Source organism: Schistocerca serialis, chromosome 1 (genome assembly GCF_023864345.2).
Source record: "Schistocerca serialis cubense isolate TAMUIC-IGC-003099 chromosome 1, iqSchSeri2.2, whole genome shotgun sequence".
NCBI classification, from domain to species: Eukaryota; Metazoa; Arthropoda; class Insecta; order Orthoptera; family Acrididae; genus Schistocerca; species Schistocerca serialis.
The window spans coordinates 604,655,164-604,676,102 of NC_064638.1; the positions used below are offsets into that span (position 1 = coordinate 604,655,164).

Genomic DNA, 20,939 nt, shown 5'->3' on the forward strand with positions numbered 1-20,939 from the left:
GTGCAGCAAAGGCTAGCAGGCATGGAGACTAGATGGATTATAGGATCAAAGGACCTGTTACAAACACAGCAGCTTTCTTACCATGGTATCATCTCTGAATATCACTGCACCTTTAATACAATGATCTTTAAAGCTTCCATTCTGCTATTCCCAACCCCTCACCATTCTAATACTAGAGAAACAGATAACTTTGGCACAGGCATCTATGAATCCCCATCTGCTCCCTCTGTAAGATACTATTTCTATGCATTCACAACTATCTATAATTTATCTGCCAAATCAAAACCTTTGCCCTCCAACATTTGTAGCAGCACTCCTGACACCAGTATATTTCCAATTTACTGGCATTCTATTCTGTCTTGGACTACCACTGCCCAACAATACCTATCTACCCTTAGTGAACCCCATCATCAATCCCTCATAGATGGAAAAGTCAGCAAGCAAGGTATTGCCTTGCTGGTGTTTTCCATTTGCCACAACCCCCAAAACCCTGTAATAGTAGCAAACAAACAAACCCAAAATGCTGTTGTCAATGTCTCTATCAAATAACTCAATCCTACAGGAGTTTCAGACCTAGCCAAATGCTTCACACTCAGCCCTACACCAGCATTCAGTCACACAGAACTCATCAAATATCTACTCTCCTCCTCCCAATCCCTTCAGAGGACACCATTTTTTGCCACTTACCCCTCAAATCAAAGCCAACCAAAATGAAATCTAAATCCTCTCCCAGGTTTGTCTCTTCAACTAATCAACTGACTCAAATGACCAATTGGCCAACTGACACACTTCCCCTCTCCCCACTCCCATATAACGACCTCCTGGTTACCTCCAATGATTCCTTATCACTAACTTGGACTCCCCCTCATTCTTCCATCCCTTCCCAATAACACATTCTTCTTTCAAGATGAAATGCAGTGAGTGCATGACAAAATGTATCCAACTTTCTGACACTTCCACCTAAAAGCTTTGACACAGTGATACTATTCAAGAAGCCTTGCTGAACCTCCAAATCCTACTCAAATCCTTAGGCCCATCGCAGAATCTCTAACCTGAATCAATCTCCCTCCTTCCCCAACTAACCCTCTACAAACTCAGTTTCTACATGTTTGCCATAATCCACATATCTAATCAACCTAATCATTCTGGAGCCACACTGTAGCTTGTAATGTTATGTGTGCCTCACTGCTTTTTTTTTTTTTTTTTTAATTAATTTGTGTCTGATTTTATTCTGAGAAGCTCAGTAATGTATGTAAGTACTGTAAATGTAAATGTGATTCAAAAAGTACTTGAAGTGAAGTGAAACACAGCTGGACAGCAAGAAACTCTTTAGCACGTAATCCCCGCAACAATAGTATTATAGTATTGAGTATGGACTGTTAATCTGTATCTCGTGGAAAGAGGACGTGTTGCTGGGCCGTCGCTCAGAATATATTGTTACATTTAATGAAAATTGATATTTCTGTGATAAAACTGAGTAAAGTATGTGTAAGTGTTGCCAAACATTTAAGTATACAAATTTTCTGGAAGTGATGAATAGAAATATCTTGTTTTTGGAAAAGTAGGTGAACTTCATTGTCGTCGCCGTCTATCAATCAACAGAATTGTAAGTGTACAAAGTTCACTAAAATACAGGAAAAGAAATGCATTCTCTATAGTTTTCATTCAATAAGTAACAAACTCTCATAATTTCTTAATTACAGTAATTGGATTATGTTCTTGAACAACAGTATGGTGCTAAACTCCACTGACCAATTTTGATGTAGCAGGACGTGTAGTTTGAAGGAAGTTTGTGTGCTAAGCAATCTCCTTTTCTCACGAAAAGCAGATTGCTGTTTGATCTTATTTACTTACAACAGTGGTCCCTTAGGTATGAAAAGCTACGAAAACTTGGGGTCAAAGCTATCCGCAATGTAACTAACAGAGTTGTATTTTAAACCTTAAAGAACAATAACTTCCTCCAAATTGTGATACGTCACCAACTGGTGCAGAAGCTGATCATTCAAGGAGACAGCAACCAAAATTCAGGTACCAGTTATGACAAAAATCTCTCTCTTCAAACACACATATAAATATTCATATTATTATATATAAAAACAAAGATGAGGTGACTTGCCGAACGAAAGCGCTGGCAGGTCGATAGACACACAAACAAACACAAACATACACACAAAATTCAAGCTTTCGCAACAAACTGTTGCCTCATCAGGAAAGAGGGAAGGAGAGGGGAAGACGAAAGGAAGTGGGTTTTAAGGGAGAGGGTAAGGAGTCATTCCAATCCCGGGAGCGGAAAGACTTACCTTAGGGGGAAAAAAGGACAGGTATACACTTGCACACACGCACATATCCATCCATTATTATTATTATTATTAAAAGAAAGTTATTTTATAAGCTGATTAATGTATTCCTACATAAAGAATCTGAGCACTTGCTGATGCACACCTTCAAATCATTGTCTACAGCCTAGCTTCCCATAGCAAAGACATCTCTTAACAATCCCAACCCCTTTACCCTCTGAATCCCAACTTAACACTGTTGATGTCACCTCCCATCACACCAACATCCCTCATGGCTTGGTTCAACCCAACTAGTACACCACCTTCCCAGACACTGATCTCCTCCTCTCCAATGGTTCCATGTAAAACTCAGTCCATATGAAGCTCACTAACCAACAACAGCACCCGCGTGTTGAAAGCTCCGTCCCTTCCAAAGTAAAAAGTCCTTTCTGTATAGCCTGAACATCTGTGGAGAGCACATTTGTAGCAACAACGAGTTGCTTGCCCAATATGCTGAAAATCTTACTAAGTAGTCTAACAATGACAGTAATCAATTACTGATAATATACAGTAAATGAATAGATAAAAAATCTACTCCCCAAGTGGCGGCAGGGAACCATACACACAAAAGGATTTAACTTTTACAAGCTGTTGGAGCCAGTGGCTCCTTCTTCTGGCAGAAGAGTAGAAGGGGAAGGAAGAAGGGTGAAGGAAAAGGACTGGAGAGATTTAGGGAAAGGGGCATAGTTCAGAAAAATCACCCAGAACCCCGGGTCGGGGGAGACTTACCGGTTGGGATGAGAAGGAAAGACTAAATCTGTCTTCTAGATTTTTTATCTATCCTTTTACTAAGTAGTCTGTAGTTTCATTAAGACATATGATCTTACATATAACTCAGCAAAATGTTCAGAATGTGTCGTACCATTATACATTTAATAAACTGGAATGACACAAGATGCCAAAATCATGAAAAGTATAAGGTAGGGCCACTCACTGTCGCCATTAACATTTAATCTGTATATTGAAAAGGTAATGAAGGAAATAAAGAAAATCTTGAAGTGGGAGTTGTTTGTCACTGGCAAAAAGCCAGCATGATATAGCTGACTGATGACACAGAAATGGTTGCTAAAACTGTAATAAACAAGAATTGAGCTGGGTGCTTAATGAAACATAACTTGTGTTGGTTGGTGTCTAAAATATGTACAAAAAAAACATAACATCATAAGGTGCAGAGCATGTGGACACGATAGATAGTAAAGTGGTAGAACTGATAAAGAAAGAAGATTCAAAAAGAGACATTATAGTAAGTGTTGTACATAGCAAAAGAGCTTTTGTATATTTGAAGCAAAACATAATTTTTTTTGCAAATAAATTTTTATTATGTTTACCGGTTTACTGGTATAGGTAATAAAAAGTTTATTTGCAACAGATGACTGAAATTTATTTTAAAAAAATAATACTACAGTTGCTGAAAATTACATCCGTGAATAAAATAAAAAATATAAACTGTAAACCCAGAAGAGATTCATGAATGTTATTTTTGGAATTCAGCTCTGTATTCATGCAAAACATGGGCAGCGAGGAAGACAGAAATGAAACAATTCGAAGCCGTTGCAGTATGGTGTTACAGGAGACTGTTTCAGCTCAGTTGGTAAAAGAATGAAGACATCCTACAATGAGTAACAAGAAGAAAAGTCTAGTAAAAACACAATGAACTGAAGAGAGAGACTGGATGGGCACACATCGCACCATGAGTCACTGCTGAGAATTGTAGCTTAAGGGTTGGTGGAAGTAGAAAATCACAGGGGCAGGCATAAATATGAACATAAACAGATTGTTGATGATGCAGGATGCTCAGTATTTATACTGAAATGAAGAGGATAGCCGGCACATAGTAGATCTGGGCTACTGCATCAAACCCATTCTGGGCTCACGTCCGGAACAAGAAGAAGTAAATAGTTACTGTTTCAGCTAGTGCTCCTGTGATGTGTAAAACCAATTAACAGAACTATCTAACTGTATATAATACAAGTAAATTAGGGTAGAAGTAGTTCATAGCATGCGTAACCTTTAATGTGACATTGCGTATTTTCAAATTTAATTTTGCTTTTAATACTTTCTACTCCTTTTTGTTTACTTTTCCCTCTTTGAAACTATTCTAATGTATACCAACCCCCATAAGAATCAAGGCCTCAGCACGAGCCTCTTCTGTCTGCGGCAAATGGAGATTCATTTCATCACCATCAAAATCAGCATTGTATGGTGTACAGACACATTCATTAAACCTGTAAAAAACAAAGTATCTAATTTTTCTTAAAGGAGCTGAACAAGTACTTGCACTTCTTAAAAAAAGAAAACACACCTGAATGTCCTGTGTTCAAGAACTTTGGCTCTGTGTGACATGATACTTAATTTGTGAAGACTAGGTTGCCGATTAAAGAGTACAATGTCTCCATCAACAAGATGCCGCTCCACTATATCACCAGGCTGTAACAAAAGAGAATACTACTGCAGCGTCTCACATGTATATGTGTATCAGGACTATTTTACTCATCTAGCTTAAAAGACACATATATACAGAAGACACATAAGATATTGAAATGATGAGTATTAGAAAATCATAACTAAACTGCTTCAAAGTCAAGAGTACTAAAATCAGAAGTGGTCAGGAACTGGGAAAGAGGGGGAGGTTATTGTGTGGCGGACAGGCTGCACAGGAAACATGAAGCATGCATAATGAAGATGGAAAGGAAGGAGAGGGGAAGGAGATCACAAATGGAAGTACCACAGACTTCTATCAATCCTGTCACATACTCACAATAAGTAACCTATTACAAAACATCTACAAACAATTATCTGTAGAACAAGGAACACTATTAACATGCTAATCATAGGTTCACAGGGGAATGCAAGTGGTTTGATGTTAGTTTTAGAAAACTTCCAACCATTCAAAGTATCTCAGTAAAAGCTAATGTTCCACCAACTTTTCTCCTCCAGTTTAGTCCAATGCTCAATAACTGGCACTAAAGGTACACTTGTTATATTTACATCATTATAAATACCAGAATGAGATTTTCACTCTCCAGCGGAGTGTGCGCTGATATGAAACTTCCTGGCAGATTAAAACTGTGTGCCCGACCGAGACTCGAACTCGGGACCTTTGCCTTTCGCGGACAAGTGCTCTACCATCTGAGCTACCGAAGCACGACTCACGCCTGGTACTCACAGCTTTACATTCTGCTGTGAGTACCGGGCATGAGTCGTGCTTCGGTAGCTCAGATGGTAGAACACTTGCCCGCGAAAGGCAAAGGTCCCGAGTTCGAGTCTCGGTCGGGCACACAGTTTTAATCTGCCAGGAAGTTTCATTATAAATACCAATTTCATCAAAACCAGATAAAGCAAATGCAGGGTGCATTCTATACACAGAAGGAGAGGGGGGGGAGGGAAGGGGACAGGGGGGGAGAGAGAGAGAGAGAGAGAGAGAGAGAGAGAGAGAGAGAGAGAGAGAGAGAGAGAGAACTTTGCAGCTTTACAGTGTATAATATTTCTATATTTCTTTGTCCAAGACTAGATATGCTACCCACTCTCTTCCTGGGGATAAAGGTAGAAGGCCACTCTCTTTCCTTCAAACCTCGTTTGAAAAATCTATACGTACATGGGCAAAAAAAAGAACCACAAGCACACTACCAAGAAAATCACTATTAAATGTTCAACATGCACTTAATAGTGCTTACAACAGCTGCAGTATAAAACTACTATTAACTTCTGTATCACAAGCCACAGCATGCTTCCAGCTGCAATTGTGCACAACCCCACCACCTGCCTTCTTACACACACCTCTGCAAACAAGGGGACGCTAGCAACTGTGGGTCTCAGATTCAATATTAGCTTCAAATTCCTTTTCATCTATTTAGAAAAATGAACACAGAAGTTACCTACAGAATGGGGTAATCAGGGGGGATGGAGAGGGGGGAAGCTATTGTGTGGATACATTGTATTTGCCCAATTTTTCAAAAGTATTGCTCTAATACATGAACTGTAACAAAATTCACACTTTTCCTTTCATTAATGGTAAACACTGATTTTATTTTGCCGTTGCACATTATTATTCTATAAAGTTCATTTTCACCTTATACGTTGTGTTCTTTACAAGAATTCAGACAAAACTTGGCATGAAAGAACACTGTGCATTCAGGTCAAACTTGCTTTAAAAAAATTACAAACACTTACAAAACAGATACACAAAATTAAACATAGTGAGAATTTTTCTACCGTACTACATATGGTGGGAATTTAAGGAGATGAGATCTGGATAATCTGACAGAACCAGAGGTTGTACAGAGTTTCAGGGAGAGCATTAGGGAACGATTGAGAGGAATTGGGGAAAGAAATACAGTAGAAGAAGAATGGGTAGCTTTGAGGGATGAAATAGTGAAGGCAGAAGAGGATCAAGTAGGTAAAAAGACAAGGGCTAGTAGAAATCCTTGGGTAACAGAAGATATACTGAATTTAACTGATGAAAGGAGAAAATATAAAAATGCAGTAAATGAAACAGGCAAAAAGGAATACAAACGGCTCAAAAATGAGATCAACAGGAAGTGCAAAATAAGAGACCTTTGGAGAAAAGAGAACCACTTGTATGAATATCAAGAGCTCAGATGGAAACCCAGTTCTAAGCAAAGAAGAGAAAGCAGAAAAGTGGAAGGAGTACATGGAGGGTCTGTACAAGGGTGATGTACGAGGTGCATTCAAGTTCTAAGGCCTCCGATTTTTTTTTCTCCGGACTGGAAAGAGATAGAAACATGCGCATTGTTTTAAAATGAGGCCGCGTTCATTGTCAATACGTCCCAGAGATGGCAGCACCGTACAGCAGATGGAATTTTAGCGCCAGCGGCGTGAATGAGAACTGTTTTAAATACTTAAAATTTGTGTGGTGTGAAACCAACTGAAATTCATCGACAGTTGAAGGAGACATGTGGTGATGGAGTTACGGATGTGTCGAAAGTGCGTTCGTGGGTGTGACAGTTAAATGAAGGCAGAACATCGTGTGACAACAAACCGAAACAACCTCGGGCTCGCACAAGCCGGTCTGACGACATGATCGAGAAAGTGGAGAGAATTGTTGTGGGGGATCCCCGAATGACTGTTGAACAGATCGCCTCCAGAGTTGGCATTTCTGTGGGTTCTGCGCACACAATCCTGCATGACGACCTGAAAATGCGAAAAGTGTCATCCAGGTGGGTGCCATGAATGCTGACGGATGACCACATGGCTGCCCGTGTGGCATGTTGCCAAGCAATGTTGACGCGCAACGACAGCATGAATGGGACTTTCTTTTTGTCGGTTGTGACAATGGATGAGACGTGGATGCCATTTTTCAATCCAGAAACAAAGCGCCAGTCAGCTCAATGGAAGCACACAGATTCACCGCCACCAAAAAAATTTCGGGTAACCGCCAGTGATGAAAAAATGGTGTCCATGTTCTGGGACAGCGAGGGCATAATCCTTACCCATTGCGCTCCAAAGGGCACTACGGTAACAGGTGCATCCTACGAAAATGTTTTGAAGAACAAATTCCTTCCTGCACTGCAACAAAAACGTCCGGGAAGGGCTGCACGTGTGCTGTTTCACCAAGACAACGCACCCGCACATCGAGCTAACATTACGCAACAGTTTCTTCGTGATAACAACTTTGAAGTGATTCCTCATGCTCCCTACTCACCTGACCTGGCTCCTAGTGACTTTTGGCTTTTTCCAACAATGAAAGACACTCTCCGTGGCCGCACATTCACCAGCCGTGCTGCTATTGCCTCAGCGATTTTCCAGTGGTCAAAACAGACTCCTAAAGAAGCCTTCGCCGCTGCCATGGAATCATGGCGTCAGCATTGTGAAAAATGTGTATGTCTGCAGGGCGATTACATCGAGAAGTAACGCCAGTTTCATCGATTTCGGGTGAGTAGTTAATCAGAAAAAAAAAATCGGAGGCCTTAGAACTTGAATGCACCTTGTACTTGAGGACAATATTATGGAAAGGGAAAAGGATGTAGATGAAGACGAAATGGGAGATATGATACTGTGTGAAGAGTTTGACAGAGCACTGAAAGACCTAAGAAGAAAAAAGGCCCTGGGAATAGACAACTTTCCATTAGAACTACTGATAGCCCTGACAAAGCTCAACCATCTGGTGAGCAAGGTGTATGAGACAGGCGAAATACCCTCAGACTTCAGGAAGAATATAATAATTCCAATCCCAAAGAAAGCAGGTGTTGACAGAGGTGAAAATTACCGAACTATCAGTTTCGTAAGTCACGGCTGCAAAATACTAATGCGAATTCTTCACAGACGAATGGAAAAACTGGTAGAAGCCGACCTCACGGAAGATCAGTTTGGATTCCATAGAAATGTTGGAATACGTGAGGCAATACTGACCCTATGACTTATCTTAGAAGATAGATTAAGGGAAGGCAAACCTATGTTTCTAGCAATTGTAGACTTGGGGAAAGTTTTTGACAATTTTGGCTGGAATACTCTCTTTCAAATTCTGAAGGTGGCAGGGGTAAAATACAGAGAGCGAAAGGCTATTTACAATTTGTACAGAAACCAGATGGCAGTTATAAGAGTCAAGGGGCATGAAAGGGAAGCAGTGGTTGGGAAGGGAGAGAGACAGGGTTGTAGCCATCCTCAATGTTATTCAATCTGTATATTGAGCAAGCAGTAAAGGAAACAAAAGAAAAATTTGGAGTAGATATTAAAATTCATGGAGAAAAAATAAAAACTTTGATGTTTGCCGATGACATTGTAATTCTGTCAGAGACAGCATAGGACCTGGAAGGGCACCTGAACAGAATGGACATTGTCTTAAAAGGAGGATATAAGATGAACATCAACAAAAGCAAAAACGAGGATAATGGAATGTAGTCGAATTAAATCAGGTGATGCTGAGGGTATTAGATTAGGAAATGAGACACTTAAAGTAGTAAAGGAGTTTTGCTATTTAGGGAGCAAAGTAACTGATAATGGTCGAAGTAGAGAGGATATAAAATGTAGACTGGCAATGGCAAGGAAAGCATTTCTAAAGAAGAGAAATTTGTTAACAACAAGTATAGATTTAAGTGTCAGGAAGTCGTTTCTGAAAGTATTTGTATGGAGTGTAGCCACGTATGGAATTGGAACATGGACGATAAATAGTTTAGACAAGAAGAGAATAGAAGCTTTCGAAATGTGGTGCTACAGAAGAATGCTGAAGATTAGATGGGTAGATCACATAACTAATGAGGAGGTATTGAATAGAATTAGGGAGAAGAGAAATTTGTGGCACACCTTGACTAGAAGAAGGGATCAGTTGGTAGGACATGTTCTGAGGCATCAAGGGATCACCGATTTAGTACTGGAGGGCAGCGTGGAGAGTAAAACTCGAAGAGGGAGACCAAGAGATGAATACACTAAGCAGGTTCAGAATGATGTAGGTTGCAGTAGGTACTGGGAGATGAAGAAGCTTGCACAGGATAGAGTAGCATGGAGAGCTGCATCAAACCAGTCTCTGGACTGAAGATCACAACAACAACTTCGTAGGACCACGTCCACAACACAACAACATATGAAAATTAGGTCTGACTGATGTTATTGAAAACTGGCGTTTCAATTATGAAATTTTACATAAACCACATGCAAAATATGTCATTAAAATTTGGCGCAGACAGCCGGTTATAAATCTGCATTTGGATTCTGAGTGAGTCAGTCCTGTCATGCAATATTTCATTTATTAAGTTATCTGGAAACCAAATTACACTCATGCTCATAAATTAAGGATAATGCTGAACATGGTGAAACAACGCTCTGGTGTGCAGTTTACGGGTTTAAATCACCTCAAGGTATGACCATGCAGTGCATCTGACCTGCCGTCGTCGCACGGTGGCGCTGGCAGCAGTCCACACACGCAGAGGTGTGTTGGTGCATGTCAGAGTACGGTGCAGCGAGTAAGTGTGCAGACGTTTTCAGATGTGCTAATGGTGACTGTGTGTTGAAAATGGCTCAAAGAACACATATTGATGACGTTATGAGGGGTAGAATACTAGGGCGACTGTAGGCTCGTCAAATACAGCAGGTTGTGGAACGGGCCCTCTGTGTGCCACAAAGTGTGATCTCAAGATTATGGCAACAATTCCAGCAAACAGGAAACGTGTCCAGACGCTACAGTACGGGACGTCCACAGTGTACAACACCACAAGAAGACTGGTATCTCACCATCAGTAACTGCAGACGGTCACAGAGTACTGCAGGTAGCCTTGCTGAGGACATTACCGCAGCCACTGGAACAGTTGTCTCCAGACACACAGTCTACAGACAACTGAACAGACATGGTTTATTCACCTGGAGACCTGCAAGGTGCATTCCACTGACCCCTGGTCACAGGAGAGCCTGTAAAGCCTGGTGTCAAGAACATAGTACATGGTCATTGGAACTGTGGTCCCAGGTTATGTTCACAGACGAGTCCAGGTATAGTCTGAACAGTGATTCTCGCCGGGTTTTCATCTGGTGTGAACCAGGAACCAGATATCAACCCCTTAATGTCCTTGAAAGGGACCTGTATGGAGGTCATGGTTTGATGCTGTGGGGTGGGATTATGATTGGTGCACGTACACTCCTGGATGGCTTTGACAGAGGCACTGTAATAGGTCAGGTGTATTGCGGTGTCATTTTGCACCAATATGTCCACCTTTTCAGGGGTGCAGTGAGTCCCACCTTCCTCCTGATGGATGGTAATGCATGGCTCCACCGAGCTGCCACTGTGGAGGAGTACCTTGAAACAGAAGATATCAGGTGAATGGAGTGGCCTGCCTGTTCTACAGATCTAAACCCCAACGAGCACATCTGGTATGCTCTCGGTCAACGTATCGCTGCACATCTTCAAACCCCTAGGACACTTCATGAGCTCAGACAGGTACTGGTGGAAGAATGAGAGGCTATACCCCAGCAACTGCTCGAACACCTGATCCAGAATATGCCAACACGTTGTGCGGCCTGTGTACATGTGCATGGTGGTCATATCCCATACTGATGTCGGGGTACATGCACAGTACAGTGGCATTTTGTAGCACATGAGTTTCAGGACGGTTTTCTCAACTTATCACCAATACCATGGAGTTACAATCTGTGTCGTGCGTGTTCCCTATGTGCCTATGCTATTAGTGCCAGTTTTGTGTAGTGCCACGTTGTGTGGCACCTATGAGCATGAGTGTATGTGTTACATAACTGGCAAACAGTTATAGTAATGGTTTGTGCACCTTTCACAGTTCTAGATGAGTGACTATTTGTCAATATAGTTATTTTGTAGACAATAACGTGCATTTAGCCACTCCACAAATCTGCTGTCAAAAATAAATTGTTTTTCTGAATTTAAGGCATCAGAACATAGCTCAAATATGGCTGATAAAGTTAAGAGGTTAGCTTTCCTTGTTGCTGTTGTTGTTGTTGTTGTCAGTCCAGGGACTGGTTTGATGCAGCTCTCCATGCTACTCTATCCTGTGCAAGCTCCTTCATCTCCCAGTACCTACTGCAACCTACATCATTCTGAATCTGCTTAGTGTATTCATCTCTTGGTCTCCGTCTATGATTTTTACCCTCCACGCTGCCCTCCAATACTAAATTGGTGACCCCTTGATGCCTCAGAACACATCCTACCAACCGGTCCCTTCTTCTAGTCAAGTTGGGCCACAAATTTCTCTTCTCCCCAATTCTATACAGTATCTCCTCATTAGTTATGTGATCTACCCATCTAATCTTCAGCTTTCTTCTGTAGCACCACATTTCAAAAGTTTCTATTCTCTTCTTGTCTAAACTATTTATCGTTCACATTTCACTTCCATACATGGCTACACTCCATACAAATACTTTCAGGAACGACCTCCTGACACTTAAATCTATACTCGATGTTAACAAATTTCTCTTCTTTAGAAATGCTTTCCTTGCCATTGCCAGTCTACATTTTATATCCTCTCTACTTCAACCATCATCAGTTATTTTGCTCCCCAAATAGCAAAACTCATCTACTACTTTAAGAGTCTCATTTCCTAATCTAATTCCCTCAGCATCACCCAACCGAATTCGATTACATTCCATTATCCTCATTTTTGCTTTTGTTGATATTCATCTTATACCCTCCTTTCAAGACGATGTCCATTCCGTTCAACTGTTCCTCCAGGTTCCTTGGTGTCTCTGACAGAATTAAAAAGTCATCACAAACCTCAAACTTTTTATTTCTTCTCCATGGATTTCAATTCCTACTCCAAATTTTTCTTTTGTTTCCTTTACTGCTTGCTCAATATACAGATTGAATAACATCGAGGAGAGGCTACAACCCCGTCTCACTCCCTTCCTAACCACTGTTTCCCTTTCATGCCTTTCAACTCTTTTAACTGCCATCTGGTTTCTGTACAAATTGTAAATAGACTTTTGTTCCCTGTAGTTGAGCCCTGCCACCTTCAGAATTTGAATGACAGTATTCCAGTCAACATCGTCAAAAGCTTTCTCCAAGTCTACAAATGCTACGAACGTCGGTTTGCCTTTGCTTAATCTAGCTTCTAAGATAAGTCATAGCGTCAGTATTGCCTCACATGTTCCAACATTTCTATGGAATTCATGCTTATCTTCCCCGAGGTCGGCTTCTACCAGTTTTTCCATACGTCTGTGAAGAATTTGTGTTAGTATTTAGCAGCCATGACTTATTAAACTGATAGTTTGGTAATTTTCACACCTGCTTTCTTTGGGATTGGAATTATTATATTCTACTTGAAGTCTGAAGGTATTTTGCCTGTCTCTTAATCTTGCTCACCAGATGGAATGTTTTTCCATGGCTTGCTCTCGCAAGGCTATCAGTAGTTCCAATAGAATGTTGACTACTCCCGGACCCTTGTTTCGATTCAGGTCTTTCCGTGCTCTGTCAAAGTCTTCACGCAGTATCTTATCTCCCATTTCATCTTCATCTACATCCTCTTCCATTTCCATAATATTGTCCTCAAGTACATTGCCCTTGTATAGACCCTCTATATACTCCTTCCACGTTTCTGCTTACCTTTCTTTGCTTAGAACTGAGTTTCCATCTGAGCTCTTGATATTCATACAAGTGGTTCTCTTTTCTCCAAAGGTCTCTCTAATTTTCCTGTAGGCAGTATCTATCTTAGCCCTAGTGATATATGCCTTTACATTTGTCCTCTAGACATCCCGGCTTAGACATTTTGCACTTCCTGTCAATCTCATTTTCGAGACGTTTGTATTCCTTTTCGTCTGCTTCATTTAAGGCATTTTTATATTTTCTTCTTTCATAAATTAAATTCAGTATCTCTTATATCCTCCTTTCAAGACCTAAGGATTTCTGTTGGCACACATCATCTTACCTAGCTGATCCTCCTCTGCCATCACTATTACATCTCTCAAAGCTACCCATTATTCTTCTATTGTATTTCTTTCCCCTGTTATTGTCAATCGTTCCCTAATGCTCTCTCTGAAACCCTCTAGAACCTCTGGTTCTTTCAGTTTATCCAGATCCCATCTCCTTAAATTCCTAACTTTTTGCAGTTTCTTTAGTTTTAATCTTCAGTTCATAACAAATAGATTGTGGTCAGTGTCCACATCTGCCCCTGGACATGTCTTGCAATTTAAAACTTGGTTTAAATCTCTGTGTTACCTTTATATAATCTATTTGAAACCTTCCAGTGCCTCCAGGCCTCTTCCATGTATACAGCCTTCTTTCATGGTTCTTGAACCAAGTGTTAGCTATGATTAAGTTATGCTCTGTGCAAAATTCTACCAGGCAGCTTCCTCTTTCATTCCTTACCCCCATTCCATATTCACCTACCACTTTTCCTTCTCTTCCTCTCCCTACAATCGAATCCCAGTCACCCATGACTATTAAATTTTGTCTCCCTTCACTATCTGAATAATTTCTTTTATCTCATTATACATTTCATCAATCTCTTCGTTGTTTGCAGAGCTAGTTGGCATATAAACTTGTACTACTGTGGTAGGTGTGGGCTTCATGTCTACCTTGGTTTTCCTTACTTAAAAATATTATAAAATATCCTTGAATGACATCTAGTGTGCTACAACTTCCTGAGAAATTCAAAGGCCAAATTTCCCCTTAGGTTCCACAAAAGGCTACAATACTAATGTTAAACATTTTCAAATGATGGAATATTAGGCAGAGAATGAATGAATGGGTACTCCTCTTTAATGGAATATCGTAATCTGAATTAACATGATATACTTTCTTTGGTCAGTATTAATAACACAGCTAAGTTCAAAGTTCACCATCAAAGTAGTTTGTTAAAATATTTGGCAGTTTCCATGGTTTACTTAAATCACATAATATCCTTGTGGGAAGCTCATATATCACAGACTTCAATGAGTCTTGAATCTGTTTTAGAGAGACTTGTTCTGAGTATCTAGATAATACCTGGCTTGCAATGGTCCCTAGTTTCCGAGAAAATCAATGCTGAAATTTTATGCATACCTCCTACACACCAGCAATGTTAGTTGTGTCAAGTAAGCGAACATAGCAAAGAAGCTAAATTTTACTGCCATCATGCAGGCGGTACAGGTTCAAATCCCAACAGTGTGCACACAGAGTTTTCAGAAGCTATTCTGAGGTACACCGTTCATTCAAACTCAGAAAGAGTGTTCTTTCTACAATCAACTTTGATGTGAACCATGCATATTTGATCATTCCTGTGAAAGCATGTGCACTAAACTGATGCAGAATTAAAGTATGTATTTTTATGGAATCTTCCCGAGAAGCAATTTTGTATTAATGTTTAGTAATTCAGAAGCATGTGAATATTTTTTGTGAAAATTTTAGTCTGACTGTAGAAGTAAACATCACAAGATTGGCAAAGTCGAGTACATTTGGGCAGGATGATTTATTATGGTGCTTGTCTTTCACCTAATAGGATTTGATCATAAAATATCTTATCAGTCTGCCCTCCCCATGAATACATAACATAAATAAATTTTTGCTATCCCATATATGGAAACAGATACTCAGGACATGTCCCTCTACAACATATCCAAGATGCATTGAGATCCGTGATTACTGGGTCTGATGGTCCCCTTGTCAGTTCAGGACATGGAGTCAACATATTCAGTGCTATGTTTGAAATTCTTCGCCCAGGTCAATAAAGCAGTAAAATGAAAATAGTCATCATTCAATACTTGCAGTAACTTCGTCAACTGAAGGAATAATTATTTACTAAGCAAATGAACATTTCTGAAACACATGCACATACACGTGCATGCGTGTGCCATGCGCGTGCCACACACACACACACACACACACACACACACACACACAGTCCGTATAAGAACATATTTTTGTGGCATAATGCTTCACAAGATGTGCATGGCCTCAATAAGTTCTTCAATATTCTCAATTACAGTTTCCTTCAAGATCTGTAAAAATAGTTTCATACAAATAAGCTCACTGAAGATAATTGATTTTCAGGCATTTCATAGATTCAGTAGCATATCTGTTCAAATTAATAACATTGATGGTTGAACATACACAAAGGTAAAGTTAGCCTGAAACATACAAGTCATATTTTCTTACCGGAGTTAAACACAGGATACAATCTGTCTGGACATTATATCAGCAGCACCAACTGTACAATGAATTGTCCTTTGTTTACAAAAAGATAAATTAATTACATACTGCAATGATGCAAAATTTCATGTGTTGACTTTTGAAATACAAGATAAATATTTACAATAACAGAATTCTGATTATTTTCTGACAAATATATATTGTACCTAACAGAAAAGAGCTTCATCCAAATAATTATTGAAATTTGTACACAATTCTGAAAATTCTCAATTTGACACCTTCACCGCATGCCCACCAGCCTAGCATATCAGCCACCTATATTTATTAGGACTTTATGCAACAAAGAAAACTCAATTTTCTCAAAAACTAAGGAGTGTTTAGCTTTTTTTTAAAAAAAAAAAAAGGAGGGGAGGAAAAAAGATATCAAGCCCTCCTCCCTTCACCTCTACCAATGATAAACATCTACGTCAAATTTCACCCACACAAGTAACTCTCAACTGCTGGCCACCCTTTGGAAGAATTATTTATTTAACAGATATTCCCACAGAGTGAAAACTCAATTGTTCAATTACCATCTGCTCCTTTGCTACAGTATTGCACTGATGCACCATATCAGTAATACCACTGAGGAAAAAAAAAAAAAAAGAAAGAAAGAAAGAAAAAGAAAGAATACTTACCCTAAGTTCCTGAGCAATTTTCTGACGGTTCCCAAATTTTAAGAATTTCTTAAATTTCAGGTTCTTTTGTTCAACAAAATTTGCACCTGGATGCTTGTCAGGTCCATTTATTACCATCTGTTTCATCAGTTTGAGATTGGCACTAGTTACTCTTTCTGGATATGTGAGAATTTTTGCAACATGGACAGGTACACCAACCTACAATAGAACGATATAATATAAATTATATGAATCATTAGCTCATGCACTTTATGCATCTAAATTTGTAGTATATATGTAATAACTATTCTTAATAGTGATGCGAAATAAAAAAAGTATGAATTAGCATTTATTAATGGGCATACCTGTTCAATGAGAAGATTTGGATCTGGAGAAATAACAGTTCTGCTGGAAAAGTCAACACGTTTACCTGACAGATTTCCTCTAAAACGGCCCTGTTTTCCTTTCAGTCTTTGCACAAGTCCTCTACTTGATTTTTTGGGCTGTTTTCATACAAAAACGAGAAAATAAAACACAATTTTTCTCACATAAATCTTAGCAATGGAATAAGCCTACCACATACAAAACAGAAAACACAACAAATTGAAACTCACCACATACAAAACAGAAAACACAACAAATTGAAACTCACAAAATTATCTCCTGACTCTTTTTTTACCTGCATATTCAGTGGTATTCCTGAAGTTTCACTGTTGATGTAAAGTGCACAATGCAGCTGAAGAAAATCCCAATCTTCATTTATCATCTGAACTTTCGCACCAGTCTGACGATGCTTCGTAATAACGTCATTAATAAATATAATTTCTGAAAGCTTCATAGTCAGATCATCTTCATTCCTGAAACAACAATGGCAGTACATATTAACAGTCAAATATTGTATCATGCATGAAAATATACGTTCACCGTGTGTAATAAGGTCCAAAGGAGTACTAAGTTCTCAGGAACTATCTACATTTACCATCAGTTGTAGATAGGTTTGAGGAGTAAAAAGTAGTAGTATTTAGGGTGTAAAAGAAAGTGATCTGCACCCCGTTAGATCTCAATCCACAACAGTTCAGAAATGAAAAGTGTTTTTTTAATATTTATAGAAAGTATTCACCAGTTCGCATTTTACAAACAATTTTTCGCCTTTTTTCACACCAGATCTCCAGTTACTTTCTAGTTCACCTTTATCTCTCCCCATATATTTTTATTTTCATTTTCATTTCAGCCTAATGTTACACTTTCCACCTTCTAATACCACGTCACCCTCACAACACCCCCACAATGACCCCATTAAGTTTTATTTACATTCCCTCCGCAAACATGCCTTCGCCCTAGCCAGATTACGCTACCATATTTTATTTTCTCAGGCTTGTCTGACATTTGGCATTACCCCCAAAGGCCTCACACTTAAAGTTCCCATCTCTGGCTGCAACCCTTCTTTCCATCAGTCCCTATACCAGTTCCAAACTGAACAATCCATTGCCCTCACCCACCTAATCCTTCACCTACACATCAACTCAGCCAATGAACACACCTGTCAACTCCTATCCTTAATAAAAGTCCTCAATCTTTCCTCTCCCACATCCACACCGGCTGTTCAGAGCATCCTCCTACAGGCCAACCACAAATTAGAACAGCATGCCACCCTCCACCTCAAAAAACTATCCAATCTCCTGGTTTCCCACCTCCGGAAAGGCAACTCACTCACCCTTCACAACCTTTCCAGCAAACCTCAACTTCCTCTCATTGCACACAAACCCAGTCTCTCCCATCTACTCAATCTCCCACTTCCAGCTCCACTCCCTCCAAAACCTCAAAATTCCAATCAACACAATCTGGAACCACAACACCCTAATTCAGTAGTTAACCTTTCCTCCAAACCTCTCTCCCAATCCGAAACCTCAGTCCTATCCAAAGACCTCACCTTCAGCCCCACTCCCAGATTCAACCAAACAGCCCTCGTCAAAGATTTACTGTCCTACACTCGTACTCTCTGCTGGAAGTATCACGTTGCCACGAAGAAAAATGATCCTAATCCTACTCCTAATGATCCAACTTCCCAAGACACTATCCAAATTGAACCCTGCCTGGAACAGTTCCGTCCTCCGTCACAGCGGGACCCACCTCCTCTTCGTCAAAATCACCCTCTCCAAACCTTCCAGGAATTTCTGACTTCCAGCCTTGCCTCTCAATCCTTCTTAAAAAACCTTAATCCTACTCCCAACATCACCACTGCTGAAGCCCAGGCTATCCGTGATCGGAAGGCTGACCGATCCATCGTCATTCTTCCGGCGGACAGGGGTTCCACGATTGTGGTACTTGATCGTCGGGAGTATGTGGCTGAGAGACTGCGTCAGCTTTCAGACAACACCACATACAAAGTTTGCCAAGGTAATCCCATTCCTGATGTCCAGGCGGAGCTTCACGGAATCCTCAGAACCTTAGGCCCCCTACAAAACCTTTCACCTGACTCCATCAACCTCCTGACCCCACCGACACCCCGCACCCCTACCTTCTACCTTCTTCCCAAAATTCACAAACCCAATCATCCCGGCCGCCCCATTGTAGCTGGTTACCAAGCCCCCACAGAACGTATCTCTGCCTACGTAGATCAACACCTTCAACCCATTACATACAGTCTCCCATCCTTCATCAAAGACACCAACCACTTTCTCCAATGCCTGGAATCCTTACCCAATCTGTTACCCCCAGAAACCATCCTTGTAACCATTGATGCCACTTCCTTATACACAAATATTCCGCACATCCAGGGCCTCGCTGCAATGGAGCACTTCCTTTCATGCCAATCACCTGCCACCCTACCTAAAACCTCTTTCCTCATTACCTTAGCCAGCTTCATCCTGACCCACAACTTCTTCACTTTTGAAGGTCAGACATACCAACAATTAAAGGGTACAGCCATGGGTACCAGGATGGCCCCCTCGTACGCCAACCTATTCATGGGTCGCTTAGAGGAAGCCTTCTTGGTTACCCAGGCCTGCCAACCCAAAGTTTGGTACAGATTTATTGATGACATCTTCATGATCTGGACTCACAGTGAAGAAGAACTCCAGAATTTCCTCTCCAACCTCAACTCCTTTGGTTCCATCAGATTCACCTGGTCCTACTCCAAATCCCATGCCACTTTCCTTGACGTTGACTTCCACCTGTCCAATGGCCAGCTTCACACGGCCTTCCACATCAAACCCACCAACAAGCAACAGCACCTCCATTATGAAAGCTGCCACCCATTCCACATCAAACGGTCCTTTCCCTACAGCCTAGGTCTTCGTGGCAAACGAATCTGCTCCAGTCCAGAATCCCTGAACCATTACACCAACAACCTGTAAACAGCTTTCACATCCCGCAACTACCCTCCCACCAGAGCCACTTCCTCACCCCCTCAAACCCAGAACCTCCCACAGAAGAACCACAAAAGTGCCCCACTTGTGACAGGATACTTTCTGGAACTGGATCAGACTGAATGTGGCTCTCCAGCAAGGATACGACTTCCTCAAATCCTGCCCTGAAATGAGATCCATCCTTCATGAAATCCTCCCCACTCCACCAAGAGTGTCTTTCCGCCGTCCACCTAACCTTCGTAGCCTCTTAGTTCATCCCTATGAAATCCCCAAACCACCTTCCCTACCCTCTGGCTCCTACCCTCTGGCTCCTACCCTTGTAACCGCCCCCGGTGTAAAACCTGTCCCACGCACCCTCCCACCACCACCTACTCCAGTCCTGTAACCCGGAAGGTGTACACGATCAAAGGCAGAGCCACGTGTGAAAGCACCCACGTGATTTACCAACTGACCTGCCTACACTGTGACGCATTCTATGTGGGAATGACCAGCAACAAACTGTCCATTCACATGAATGGACACAGGCAGACAGTGTTTGTTGGTAATGAGGATCACCCTGTGGCTAAACATGCCTTGGTGCACGGCCAGCACATCTTGGCACAGTGTTACACCGTCCGGGTTATCTGGATACTTCCCACTAACACCAACCTATCCGAACTCCGGAGATGGGAACTTGCTCTTCAATATATCCTCTCTTCCCGTTATCCACCAGGCCTCAATCTCCGCTAATTTCAAGTTGCCGCCACTCATACCTCACCTGTCATTCAACAACATCTTTGCCTCTGCAGTTCCGCCTCGACTGACATCTCTGCCCTAACTCTTTGCCTTTGAATATGTCTGCTTGTGTCTGTATATGTGTGGATGGATGTGTGTGTGTGTGCGAGTGTATACCCGTCCTTTTTTCCCCCTAAGGTAAGTCTCTCCGCTCCCGGGATTGGAATGACTCCTTACCCTCTCCCTTAAAACCCACATACTTTTGTCTTTCCCTCTCCTTCCCTCTTTCCTGATGAAGCAGCCGTTGGTTGCGAAAGCTAGAATTTTGTGT

At 41.0% G+C, this 20,939-nt stretch overlaps 1 protein-coding gene across 3 annotated transcripts in view; it reads right to left on the reverse strand.

The window, feature by feature from the left end:
- Nucleotides 1–20,939, reverse strand: part of LOC126477299 (DNA-directed RNA polymerase III subunit RPC1) — a 231,559-nt gene that overhangs the window by 150,154 nt on the left and 60,466 nt on the right. For all 3 annotated transcript variants that reach the window (XM_050103606.1, XM_050103605.1, XM_050103608.1), the window contains exons 6-10: nucleotides 17,206–17,383; nucleotides 16,892–17,029; nucleotides 16,548–16,745; nucleotides 4,639–4,763; nucleotides 4,450–4,561 (exon numbers count right to left, since the gene is read on the reverse strand). In XM_050103606.1, the coding sequence (XP_049959563.1) occupies nucleotides 4,450–4,561; nucleotides 4,639–4,763; nucleotides 16,548–16,745; nucleotides 16,892–17,029; nucleotides 17,206–17,383 (751 nt within the window). The remainder of the gene's footprint in view (nucleotides 1–4,449; nucleotides 4,562–4,638; nucleotides 4,764–16,547; nucleotides 16,746–16,891; nucleotides 17,030–17,205; nucleotides 17,384–20,939) is intronic.